At 41.2% G+C, this 14,453-nt stretch overlaps 1 protein-coding gene across 1 annotated transcript in view; it reads right to left on the reverse strand.

Moving 5' to 3' along the window:
* The window catches only part of LOC125454115 (low-density lipoprotein receptor-related protein 1-like), a 1,886,982-nt gene that overhangs the window by 35,438 nt on the left and 1,837,091 nt on the right, over positions 1-14,453 (reverse strand). Inside the window, exons 84-85 of the mRNA XM_048534492.2 lie at positions 10,186-10,360; positions 924-1,028 (exon numbers count right to left, since the gene is read on the reverse strand). Of these exons, the coding sequence (XP_048390449.1) occupies positions 924-1,028; positions 10,186-10,360 (280 nt within the window). The remainder of the gene's footprint in view (positions 1-923; positions 1,029-10,185; positions 10,361-14,453) is intronic.

The following is a 14,453-nucleotide window of genomic DNA, read 5'->3' on the forward strand; positions in this document are numbered from 1 at the left end:
TGTTCAGAGACAGATGATGAAGAAAAATAGTTGAAAGTCGATCTGCTGAAATATATTTGAATAAAAAAGTTAATGGTCCGCTGGTTTTAATGACATTTTCCAAATTTTGATGACATTGAGTTGGAAATTATTTTTGTAGGAGTGAATAGGTTAACTTTAGTTAAAAATCTGGGCTTCAAAATTTTTTCTCCATTCAGCATGTTTGGTCATAAATCAGCTACAAATTAGTCTGGAATTTGAATATGCAATGTCTTGCATATGTATTTCCAGAATGAAAAATATACTGCTATCAGGATGGAGGAGGACTTAATTAATTCAGGATCACTCTGCTTTCCTGTTGTCTGAAGTGTCTCAGTGTACATTGGCAGAGTTTTGGATATGTCTACCTGCTAACAGGGTTACTCGCATATTTCTATACGCTGATACTGCGGCCTTGCATGCAGAATGAAAATAGTATTTAAAGCAGAAGTTAAATCAACTTTTTTACAAAGGGAAAAATGAAAGTTGTTTTCCATGGGATTTAACAACTTGCCCTCCCTTTAGAGTCGATTAATGCTTTGGAACTGAGGGTCCACCATACAAGTGAGAATCTCTTCTTATCCCATGAGCTTTGATGGAGCCAGGGTTGGAAGTCAAGTGCTGATATGCTGAACTACTTAAGGTGAGATTGGCTGACTGTTATTATGTTGCTGAATTTGTAGAGCTTCCAGACTGATGCCTATAATAGTTCATTTGTCTGATGAATGACGACCTATTTAAGGAAAAGGAAGCCTACTCTACTGGTATTATTCTGTAATATAAATATTTTTTTCCCGTCAGGTGGCCTTAAATTATTTACCAGCAATCTAGCTCATTCTAAGATAGAGTAGTGTCCAAAAAGAAATGTCTATTATATGTTTAAAATATAGAGCATTTACACTTACACACACGTGGGCACTTCAGAGTGTGGGCCCAGCTGGCAAGTGCCACCATTGTAACAGTATCCATCACAAGACAGGCAGCTGGATGCAATCCTTCCGTTTGTGCAACTGTATCAACAAAGTGAGACTAATGTCATTCCAGATCATGCTACAAGAACCATAATTATAGGTGCCTGTATGTATTCAATGGAATGCTCTGTTGCACAAGATATTGCTTACATTGAGTCAGAAAATATTTTTTCATGAGAATGAACATTAATTTCATTTTTAGTGAAAAATGCACCTGAATGATCTTTTTCTTTGTTATACATTTACAATTACAAATCTAGTACTACAAACCATTCAGAGATTTTTACGTCAGATTATTTCTCTAAATAGTTTATGTCAGTATTTTCAATTTTGTAATGTGAAGTCATTATCCTTATGCTAGAGTTTGGATTGCTAAGAAAAAGTGGGTTAGTGGCAGCAAAGTCATGATGACCAAGGCATGGACATATATTGGTTAATCTGGACATATGTACACTAGCTTCATTTTGAAAGCACATCCAAGTCAGCAAAGTCATGGATGATAGTAAAATGTGAGGCTGGATGAACACAGCAGGCCCAGCAGTATCTCAGGAGCACAAAAGCTGACGTTTCAGGCCTAGACCCTTCATCAGAGAGGGGGATGGGGTGAGGGTTCTGGAATAAATAGGGAGGGGGGGGAGGCAGACCGAAGATGGAGAGAAAAGAAGGTAGGTGGAGAGGAGAGTTTAGGTGGGGAGGTAGGGAGGGGATAGGTCAGTTCAGGGAAGATGGACAGGTCAAGGAGATGGGATGAGGTTAGTAGGTAGGAGATGGAGGTGCGGTTTGGGGTGGGAGGAAGGGATGGGTGAGAGGAAGAACAGGTTAGGGAGGCAGAGACAGGCTGGACTGGTTTTGGGATGCAGTGGGTGGAGGGGAAGAGCTGGGCTGGTTGTGTGGTGCAGTAGGGGGAGGGGACGAACTGGGCTGGTTTTGGGATGCGGTGGGGGAAGCGGAGATTTTGAAGCTGGTGAAGTTCACATTGATACCATTGGGCTGCAGGGTTCCCAAGCGGAATATGAGTTGCTGTTCCTGCAACCTTCGGGTGGCATCATTGTGGCACTGCAGGATGCCCATGATGGACATGTCATCTAAAGAATGGGAGGGGGAGTGGAAATGGTTCGCGACTGGGAGGTGCAGTTGTTTATTGCGAACTGAGCGGAGGTGTTCTGCAAAGCGGTCCCCAAGCCTCCGCTTGGTTTCCTCAATGTAGAGGAAACCACACTGGGTACAATGGATGCAGTATACCACATTGGCAGATGTGCGGGTGAATCTCTGCTTGACATGGAAAGTCATCTTGGAGCCTGGGATAGGGGTGAGGGGGGAGGTGTGGGGGCAAGTGTAGCATTTCCTGCGGTTGCAGGGGAAGGTGCCGGATGTGGTGGGGTTGGAGGGCAGTGTGGAGCGAACAAGGGAGTCACGGAGAGAGTGGTCTCTCCGGAAAGCAGACAAGGGTGGGGATGGAAAAATGTCTTGGCTGGTGGGGTTGGATTGTAGATGGTGGAAGTGTCGGAGGATGATGCATTGTCCAGAGGTTGGTGGGGTGGTGTGTGAGAACGAAGGGGATCCTCTTGGGGCGGTTGTGGCGGGGGCAGGGTGTGAGGGATGTGTGGCGGGAAATGCTGGAGACGCGGTCAAGGGCGTTCTCGACCTCTGTGGGGGGAAATTCATGGATGAGTTCCTTGGAAACTAAAACATATTGAAATCAACTGAATTTGTCATTTAAGGTCCAGTTGATCTCATATATTTTTCAAATGCCCCTACTTTGTAGTCATAGCTTGGAGCTATATTTATGTCTGTACAAAAAAAAACATGAAAAAGATTTCCTGTGCGTGTTGGGTGTTGGAAAATAAACATATTTCTCTATGCTTAATGCAAAAGTCATCTTCTAGGTGTGATTATCATTTAAATTTAATGTGCTTCTGTAATGATTGTGAACTGAAGGAATATCTACAAATGAATGGGATCCTTTGGGTCAACTACAGTAAGAACTAGATTGCATTATCAATCCATATAAAAACTATCTTTCCATTCTCAAATGAGCAATATTATTTTTTAAGTTGGCCATCCGTGTCAAAAAGTTAAGGTCTATCAACCTCAGTCTTTCATGGACTGCGCAATTTTGAGGCAGTAACATGAAAACAGTTGATTTCTTTGCTTTATACTGGAAATTGTCATAAGATCCTACTTATATTTCAACCCTGTGTTAGCTGTTTAGCATTGACAACCTAATATTATGAGGGAGATGTTGGCTGAACAAAAACACATAACAATAGTTGATGAGTTTCATGCAAACAGACTAGATATTCACATGCTAATACATGCTCAAGATAATTGAGCCACTCTTATGTTTTACCCAGCATGAATTGTAATCAGATTGAGTGGGTCTCAATGATAACAACATAACTGCTTTAATTTCAAATTCTGCAGCTCCATATTACCACTTTTCTGTTAGCCAATTCAGTTCAACATAAAATTAATTGTGTAACATGGACATAAATTACTGGACATGAGTTCAAACATCAAGTGCACTGTAGCGTTTAATCACAGGAGATTTCACTGTTATGCAGACACAAATAAATGCATGGGCACACGACCTAAATTTCAGAGGCACAGTGGAAGGAATGATCCATCAAACATCATTTAACTCATGTGGTACCAAGCAGAAAATTCTCCAGTGTCTGGACTCATTTCTGGTGTAAAAGAAGATGCGAAAGCAAAATAAAACGGATAATGGAAACTGAAATAAGAACAGAAATTTCTGGGAACACTACAGGTCTGGTAACATCTGTGCATAGAGGAAAACAAGTTAACGGGCTAGATTTTCATAGTGTAGCAGGTACAGGACTGGATGCCAATGTGCTGGCAAATTCTCATTGCGGTGGGGTAACGTGTCAGCTTTCTCATGTGGTCCTGCCTCTGGGTCACTTCAAGGAACAGCAGCAAACCTGTGAGGTATATCATGCTCGACTGAGTTCCAGATGATTCTGACGACAAAGACTGCAATATTTGGTTCTGTTATTGAATTCCTTTGGGCTCAGAGGTTTGATTGACAGTACGATCACCAAGGCACTGGATGTGTGGAGATAATGTCTCTTCATGTCAATTCTCTGCGTAACCACCACAAGTAATTTTTGCAAGTATAACCTGGTAGCTGCCGTGATGTCTTTATGCTAAGTCAATTGAAGGTACCATAGTTGATGAGGCCACCAGAGAGACCACATTGGGAGACAAGGGCTATCTGTTGAAGAATACCTTTTGACATAGAAGTGTTGCTACTGGTGCTATTTCAGCACATGGGCCATCGTAGAATAGGCGTTGATGACATTCTGGCACCCTGGCAAGTAAGGGTAATAAATTTACTCAAGGGATTCTCATATTTTGGTGGCTTGTTGTGCTTTTCACAACATGGCCCTTCAGAGAGAGGTGGATCTTAAGGAGGAAGACTGCCTGGGTGACATGTCCATCTAGGGCCTCCTCTAGTGTTACAATGATACCACCCTCCTCTCTCTATTTATTTTTGAGCTCCTCTCCATCTCCCCATTTCTGAAGAAGGGTCCTGACCCAAAACGGCAACTTTCCTGCTCCTCTGATGTTGCCTGGCCTGTTGTGTTCCTCTAGCTCCACATTTTGTTGTCGTATTCAGAATCTCCCTTTCTTCACAAAGTTTGCGTCTGTGCAAGCTGACCATAATGCAGGAACATAACCTTTCCCTCTACAATACCTGAAAGACAAGTCACTACCAGCCACATAATACCCTTGACCACCCATGTTTCCACAAACACCCTCATTATAATGCTGCAGTCTTATTACGATCAAAATGTTATCACAGGTGTATGGGTTAAATTATTAATGATTTCTCATTATATAGAACTGACAAAACCATGGCAAATCACCTGAGTAAGCCACAAAGAGAAACTACCATGATGCACCATCTTTTATTTGCCAATTGTCCTTGATATTGATGAGGCAGATTTGGAAGCTGCTAGCGCATGTGAATGCTGGTAGCTGAGGTGTCTGAGATGGTTCCCTTGATGCTATCAATAGGAGAAAACCTTCATTGATAGCTTTGCTGTATAGATAGCGCTTCAAATCTCAGCTGCCAGTTTAGGCAGGACATTGCGCATGGATTAAAATAAAATTGCTGGAAAAGCTCAGCAGGTCTGGCAGCAGCTGTGGAGGAGGAATCAGAATTAACGTTTTGGGTCCAGTCAACGGTAATTCTGTTTTCTCCTCCACAGATGCTGCCAGACCTGCTGAGCTTTTCCAGAAACTTTGTATTTATTCCTGATTTACACCATCCGCTGTTCTTTTGGTTTTTACATTGAGCATGGACTTTGTTGACCAGTGGTCTGTGAGTATCTTTGCATCATCCATGACTCTGACCAGTCATTGCTAAAGAAAATAACTTACATCTGGGCATTTAGTGCTACTGATTGTGCATCCACATTATATGGCTCTTGGCAAGCTTAATTGTTGTTTAAATGGTTGAGCTCCTGCATTCATGTGGCTCAGATAAATTGTAGAGTCCATTTTCTGTCCATGAGTCCAGGGAGTGCGAAAATTTGGGTGCTACACCACAAACTACTGCTCCAGGGAAAAATGCCAGTGTGCTAACATCAAAGGATGGGACAATAGCAAAATTTGCCACTCAGCCTCACTTTTCACACTTATTGTGAGCTCTTTATTCATGAAATATCAGGAGCAAGAGCATTAAGGCCATATCCTTCTTCAGCCACATGCAATTACATTAATTTCCACTGCAATATCCTCAGTGAGTGCTTCTGATGAGAGAAGTGCACACGGGCATACAAGATAATAAAATGTGAGGCTGGATGAACACAGCAGGCCCAGCAGCATCCCAGGAGCACAAAAGCTGACGTTTCGGGCCTGGACCCTCTGATGAAGGGTCTAGGCCCGAAACGTCAGCTTTTGTGCTCCTGGGATGCTGCTGGGCCTGCTGTGTTCATCCAGCCTCACATTTTATTATCTTGGATTCTCCAGCATCTGCAGTTCCCATTATCACATGGGCATACATATTGTTTCTGTTCTTGAGCATGATGTGCTCACCTGACTTCAGAACTGGATATTTGTTATCTGAGTGTCAAATTGCGTTTACCTTTCCAAACTACAGAAAGGAATTAAAGCATTTCCTGAACTTCACTTACACCATGCTAACCACTCTGCAGTGGCTTGCCTCCTGTGCCAATTCCATTGCCACCTCTGCCATGTCAAGCTATCTGACTGGCCTTCTCCTGCCACTTTTCAAAACCACAACACTCTGCTAGCCTGCCACCAGCTCAAACGCCACTTCCATGTGACAAATTCTGGGGTTGCCACCCACCATGGTGCCTGACCTACTGCTGCTCAGCTGCTGTTTGACATTCCTAAGAATCTGGCATACATATTGGTAACTGCTGAATGTCCTTTTAATCAGGCCTTCTATACCTAGCTCTCATGTCCCCGCAACACTGTATCCTTGAAAATTGCAGTGGACGTCAGGTCAATGGTGAAAGTGGTCACAAAATTGAAATGATCCTGGTTTCAGGCCCACAGATCTGAAACAGAAATCCAGACCAGTATTTCAGGTCTGTACCTTTCCTCAGAAATTCTGAAGAACGATCAGAGAGCTGAAACGTTAACGATGCTTCCCTCTCCACAAAATAATAGTGGCTGAGATAGATGGAGACGAATAATCTCAGTGCAAGGTATCATTTCAGAAGTTCCTTAGAGAACTATCATAAAGTCCAAACATCTTTGTCAATGATCTTCCATCCACCATAAGAGCAGAGGCAGGGCCTTTCACTGAGAATTGGATGTTTTTTAGCTAAAGTTGAAAAATGAAGTAGCCCACGCTCTCATTCATAAGAGCTGGATCACATATAGGTTTGGGGTGATAATTACCCAACAATCCCATCATACAACTGTTAGACAATTACCATGTCTAACAAGAGTGGCTCAATCCGATTCCCCAATGGTTGCTGCCTACAATGTAGAGTATGACGGAGCACTGCCTACTTGTCTGGATGGATGTGGCTGCTGTAATACTTCAGAACCTCAGGACAATCCAAGGCAAGTTGCTTAATTTGCCATGCGAGTTTAAGCACCCACTCTCTGCATCAATGGTGTTCTCTGGCTGTAGTGTAGCAATTCACCAAACATTTCTTCATTCGCACTTCCCAAATCTCATCTCCCCTACTTGGAAAGGCAAGAACAGCAAATTCCTTTTGAAAGAATCATCGTGAATTGGACATAAATTTATATTTCTTTAATATATATCCTCAAATTTTCAAAAATAACTGGGATAAACAAAAAGTCCTGAGTTTATCTGTAATGTTCATATCCACAAAAGATTTTCTTTTCTCGAAAGTTATAGTACTGAATGGAAATTATATTTACAAGGAAGTGTATCAAGGAGCAGTTGGTGTAAATTTTTTTGTGGAAGCTAGGTGGAGCAGTAGACTAAAATAATAATGCAGTATCACCCTGTGATTGTGAGAAAATAGCTAAAACAGGCATAATGTTACCAGAAATCTTTTGAGGTGAACTTAATTACAATTAAATTAGCATTTGTGCAAAAACATAAATTGCCTGATAAATGAAGGCACTACAAGCGAATTATCTGTACCAAAGTCTAAATCAAGCAACTAACAGGAAAGGGAGTGGAGGTATTGAAGTTATCATATCAAATTCCTAGATCCAGGCAGAAGCTCTGATAACTGGGTATAATCACAACATAGTAGTTGGTGAAATCTGAAAATGAAAAAAAAAGTAATGGTGACAATGAAACATATTGTCTCAGCAACCCATTTGGTTCTTAATGGTTTTTGGAGAATGGAGCCTTTGTCTTCACCAGGCCTGGCCTACATGAGATTCCAGATCCATAGCAATGTGATTGACACTTAACTGCTGTCTGAAATGACATAGCAAGCCATTATGTTGTATCAGCTGCGAAAGAAAAGTCAGTAAGCAATAAGACTGGACAGAGCAGCTGTCATTGTTCTAGGCAGCAGAAATGGCAAAAAACACAAAACAACCCTGTCTATCCTGTAAGGTCTTCTTTGCTAATAATTGGGGGCTTATGCAAGGATTGAAGTGCTGCCCCACAAACAAGCCCATGACGGAATTGGTAGGAGTGGCCACTGTACAGTGATAGTGGAGAAGGCTTCCTGTCTGGAGGTTGGAAGATGCTCTCCATAATGTGGTGCCTCTGTGTTAAAGGGGCTAGATTTTGAACAAATAAAAAATTCAAAACTGGGTATTCAGAAGGCCTAGTTCAATGAAGAGTGCAAGAGGGGATATTGGACCAGCACGAGGCAGACTTAGAAATGAGATAGTAAGCTCAATGAGACAACAATACAGGATGATTCGCATTTCAAGAAGCAATAGCAGCAAGCAGTAGACAGGTCCTACAATCAACCAATCAAATCTAAGCTGTATGGTCCAACCACAACTGGTTGTGAATGATAGCACACAATTAAATAACTAACTGGAAGTGGAGCCTCTACTAGTATTCCTAACATAAAGCTAGGGGACCACAGTATATCATTGGAAACGAGAAAGCTATTCTCAGCCAGAACTGCTGAGTGGGCTGATCCAACTTGTCCTACTCTTGAGGTACCCAACTATTTGATCAGTCCACATGATTTCAAGAAACAGCAGTGGTCCTTGACAACGTTCTGCCAATTGTACTGGACACTTATGTTCCAGAACATGTTGTGCCTTAGCCAAACTGTTCCAGAACTATTATAAAACTGGCTCTCACTTGATAATTTTGGAAATTACCCCGTACGTTTTGAGCATAAAAAGCAGAACATATCCAAACCAGTTAATTACTGCCACATTAATCTATAGTTAACCATTTACAAAAGAATGGATAGTGTTGTCAACATGTAATGCTATCAAATGGCACTTACTCAAAAATAATTTGCTCAGTTTGGGTTTTACTAGGGTCACCCAGCTTCTCAGCACATTGCAAATTTCAGACAATAAAGCTGAACCCCAGTAGAATGGAAAGTGACTGCCCTTGACATTAAGGTAGTATTTCTATGCGATTGACCTAGCAAAATTGGACTGAATTGTGGAAAGACACCTCATTGGTTAGCGTCATATTGAACATAAAGAATGATGGTTTTGCTTTTGGAGGTCAATTATCACATTCTAGGACTACTCTGCAGGAAATTTTCAGGGTGATGTCCAAGGCCCAACAATTTTCAGCTGCTTCATCAATGCCCTTGCCCTCCAGCATAAGGTCAGAAGTGGGGATGTTCACCGATGATTGCAAACTTTCAGGGCCATGCACGGCCCCTTAGATACTGATGCAGTTGATGTCCACATACAACAAGGCCTGGGCCAACAAGGTGAGAGAGAACTGTACAACAATCAATGATCATCTTCAACAAGGGAGAATCTAACCAACTCCCCTTGATATTCAATGGCAGTACTGTCAATAATCAATATTATGGTGGTCAACAGCAGGCAGGAGTGAATTGGGCCAATCATTTAAATCCTGTGGTCATAAGAGAAAGTCAAATGTTGGAGGTTCTAAGGAGAACAACCTACCCCCTGACTCCTGAAAGCCTGAACACAATCTATAAGGTACAAGTCAGGAATGTAATGGAATACTCTCCACTTGTCTGGATGAGTACAGCACTAGCAACACTCAAGATGCTCAACACCAGCCAAGACCAAGCAGCTTGCTTGATTGGCAGCCGATCCATCATCTTAAATACTCACTGCCTCTACCACACAGTGTAGCAATGTGCACCATCTACAACCAAGCCTCCTTTAACAGTACTTTCCAAACCTGCAAGCTAGAAATGCAAGGGCATCAGCTGCATGGAACAATGCCGACACTGAGATCCCCTCCAAGGTGCACACCACTCTGATTTTAAATTATATTACATTTTCTTCACTGTCACTGGGTCAGTGTCAGAGAGTTCGCTTCTTAACAGTACTATGAGTGTACATAAACCGTGTTCACTGCAATGGCTCAAAGATGTGGCTATCTGCCACTTTCTTCAGAGTAATTAGGGACAGGCAATAAATACTGACCTTGCCAACAATGCACACATCCAATGAAATATTAACTGTAAAAAAGAATAGAGTTTGCCTGCAGGCACCCAAAGCCATTTGTTGGGATGTTGGCTTGCTCATACAGTTAAAGACAATGCTTTTCGATATTTAGTAAATATATACTTACTTGCAGGTAACCTGTCGAGTCTCTTTGTTCACAATACACTCGCCACTGTGGCAAACAGCACATTTATCTACTTCACATTTTGGTCCTTCAAATTGTGGTAAGCAGAGGCATTGAGCACTGCCATCATTGTTAATTTTGCAGGTACCTAAATTCATGCAGTAATTATGGCATACATCTGGAACAGAGTGAATACAAATAGTAAATTGAGTTAGAATAACAAATTAAATGAAACAAATTATGATAACAAGAAGTGTAAGCATTTTCGTTGAAAGCAATGTTATTTAGATTGCATTTTAATTCCAAGTCAGAGGCTGAAATTTTTAGAAGGTGGATGCAATATTCTCCAAAGCAAATTTGGAAGGGTACATATGAATTAAAATGAGCAATATCTGCTTTCAGTTTGGTAGATACACTAAAATCAACTATCAAGCAACAAATAGATGTCTTTTTTTGCCTAAAATTTCCTAAAATGTTGTTTAATAATCTCGTTGATTTTAAAAGAAAACTGCTTTTAAGTTATTTCCAGTAAACTGCTTCAATACCAGATATGTCAAAGAAATCTCTGTAAGGGTCACAAAACAGTCCGGTTGTCATTATAGCAACATTTATTACTGGTCGCTATCTGAATGAAAAAAATGAGAAAATGAAGAATAAGTATGTCAACAGTAAAAATTATTAGGATTAATTGATGAAGTGCATTTTACATTTAATTCATTACAACTGTGCAATTTGTCAGCAACAAAAGGATAGTTCAAAAGAAATGTGTGACCATTTCAAATAGGGGCATTGTGTGTTTTGAATTTGTTTGGACAAATATTTGAACACCTGAAGATTCGAGGAGCAGTTTTCTGCTGATGGTAATTTTGCTGTTAGAACACTGTTGCATGAAAAATGTAATTCGAAGCATAATTCCCACTGGGTCATGTTTGTGTTGTACAAAGCAATTCAACCTGTCTTTCAAACTTACCTTTAAGAACTTCAATCTCATCCTAACCGTACATTCATTGAACTATATTCTTAATAGTGACACAGCTTAGCTGCTTTGGAAGGAAGTGGGGTGGAAATTTTCTCATCTCAAATCTCATTCCAGACTTGTACAAAACAACAATCACTAACATATCTGCATTGTTCAATTACATAGAGAGGTGTCTCAGACTGCTTTACACCAGAGAGGCTGTAGTAAGTGAACACTGAGCTAGAGGAAGAATAGGAGGCTCATGGTAGAATGAAAGAACAGTTAAAGAATAGGGCCTTTGAAGGCAGAGAAAAGGGTGGCATGGTTTAAATGCTTGGAAAGGAGGCAGAAGTGATAATCATGATGTTTAGCTTTGAGCACAGACCAAAATTTCCTGTATGCATTTACAATGCTCAGTCTTTCCACAAAAGACACAGATTTATATTTCTTCAAATGAATGATTATACTTGCCTAACAAAGGAGTCAAAGGTGATCAGAGGTACATGGACTGTGGGGTTGAAGACACAATCAAATCAGTTATGATCATTTTGAAATGTAGCGTGGGCTAGAGTGGTCAAGTATTGTTTTTCTGCTCCTAATTTGTATGTTTGCTGTTGGCAATTCAAATTTCCAGCATCTCTAATATTTGAATACAAAGCAAAGGACTGCAGATGCTGGAAATCTGAAACACACAAAAACAGAAATTGCTGGAGAAACTTAGCAGGCCTGGCAGAACTCGAGGACAGAAAACAACGTTAACATTTCAAGCCCAGTGACCCTTCCTAAGACTTGTCTTTGTTTGTTTCAGAGTTCTAATATTTTGTCTGTGCTTTCTACATTTGGACTCTCAAGCTACTCAAAACTATACATAACATGCATTTTAGGAGCATCACTTAATTTGTGAGCTTTTTTTTAGCATTTTGACTTGCTTCAACAACTTCTTCCTGTTGATTTTTACCATTTACATGCAATTGCTTTCCTTCTGTTTTTGATTGTTATGATAACGCCTCTATTGTTGTTCCATCATCTGGTCACCAGGATAATATAAGAGCAGATGGACCTTAGCCATTTTTTTTGTCTGGCAATTCTTTCCTAATCTATGTCTTTTCATAAACTTGTCAGTTATGTCCTTTGTATAGTGTATAATAGTTACATTTCTACCCGTTAGTTAAAAATTATTTTCAGCTGTTAAAGCTTATTTCACTTTGAGAAAGGATTTTCACTTTCAACATTTTTATGTGGTGTGTGACCTTCCCTTCATCATAAAGTCACAATTGGGGACGTTTGCCAATGACTGCACAATGCTGTGCACCATTCACGACTCCTCAGTTTTTGTCCAAATGCAACAAGACTTGAACAATATTCAGGATTAAAAATTACAAGTAAATAAAAGGGAACCTGAGCACTGCTCCTTGACACTCAATTACATCACAATTACTGAATACCCCACTATCAACTTCCTGGAGTTTACTGTTGACCAGGAACTCAACTCGTCACACAAAAAGTGGCAAAGGGAATAGGTCAGTGACCAGAAATATTACAGTAAGTAACTGACCTCCCGATTCCCCTAACAGTTCCACCATCTAAAAGACACAAGTCAGGCGTGTGCTGGCATACTCTCCACTTCCTGGATGATCGCATTTCCATCAACCGTCCAGTAACTTGACACCATTCAGGATAAAGCAGCCTACCTGACCGGCACCGCACCACAAACATTTACTCCCTCCACAAACAATGCTCAGTAACAGCACCATGTACAAGATGCATTGCAAAAATTCACCAAAGATCCTTAGACAGCACCTTCAAAACTCACAGCTAATTTTATCTAGAAAGGCAAGGGATCCAGATATATGGGAGCACCACCACCTGCAAGTTCCCCTCCAAGCCACTCACCATTCTGACTCAGAAATATATGGACATTTCCTCAGTGTCGCTGGGTCAAAATGCCTCCCTTATGGCATTATAGATGTACCTACAGCACATGGGCTGCAGTGATTCGAAAAAAACAACTCACCACCATCTCTTCAAGGGTTATCAGATATGATCCATCTAGAGAGGTCCATGTCCCGCAAGTGAATAATAAGAAGAAAGTAGCATCATTGATTGGGTCAGCATTTGTTGCTTGTTCCTAATTGACCTGGAGATGTTGTTGGGTAGCTGCCTTCTTAAACTGCTACAGTACTTGAGGTGCAGAGACACCAACAGTGTTGGTAGAGAGGGCTTTTAAGGACTTTTAGTAAGAATCAATTTTAAAAAAGCTGTGACGTAGTTCCATGTCAGGCCAGTGTGTAGATCAGAGCAAAACTTGCAGGTGGTGAAGTATCTAAACATTTTCTGCCTTTGTCCTTCTAGGTGGTAGGGGTCATGTATCTGGAAGGTGCTATTGAACAAGCCTTGATAAATTACTTCAGTGCCTCTTGTAGATGTGACACACTGTTTTCACTGTGCAATGGTAGTGAAGTGAGTGAACTTTGAAAGTGATGGACCTGGTATCAATTAAGAGGGCTGCTATTGTGGATGGTGCCAAGCTTCTTCAGTGTTGTCAGAGCTGCACTCCTCCAGGCAAGGGGGCAGTATTCTATCACTCTTGTGGCTGGCATCTTGCAGATGATGGGCAGGCATCAGGGAGATAGTAGGTCAGTTCCTTTCCACAGAATTCCTAACGTTTGACCTGCTCTTAATTGTCACAGTTATTACATGGTCAGTCCAGTTCAGTTTCTTGACAAAGGTATGATGTTGATTGTATGAGGTTCAATGAAGGTTGGCAGTTTGATTCTCTCTTACTGGGGCTTGAGATACGTAAATATTACTTGCTGCTTGTCGACCTCATCCCAGATATTGTCCAGGTATTTTGGTATATAGAGATGGACTGCTTCCATATCTGAGGAGTTGTGAATGATGTGGAAGTGAGCAGTCTTTAGTGAACATCCCTACGCCTGACCATATCATGAAGAAAAGTTCACTAATGAAGCAAATGGAGATAATTGGAGCTCGGGCACTGGCTGGCAAACTCCTGTAGAGATGTCCTGAGCAAGAGATGTTTGGCTTCCAACAAGCACAACCATCTTACTTTGAGAAAAGTTATGAGCTTTGCCATGATTCCACTGAATCCCAGTCGACTGGACCTCCTTGATACCATAGTCAGTTCATTGTTGCCTTGATGTCAAGGGCAGTCATGCTTGCTACAGCTCTTTTGGCTGTGTTTGTGTCGAATTTGCAACAATGTCCAGAGCTGAGCATCCCTGGCAGAATGCAAACTGGGCACCAGTAAGCAAGTTGTCCCAGATGTCCAAGTTCTTTAAGGACCGCAACT

This window comes from Stegostoma tigrinum, chromosome 7 (genome assembly GCF_030684315.1).
Source record: "Stegostoma tigrinum isolate sSteTig4 chromosome 7, sSteTig4.hap1, whole genome shotgun sequence".
In the NCBI taxonomy this organism is placed as follows: domain Eukaryota; kingdom Metazoa; phylum Chordata; class Chondrichthyes; order Orectolobiformes; family Stegostomatidae; genus Stegostoma; species Stegostoma tigrinum.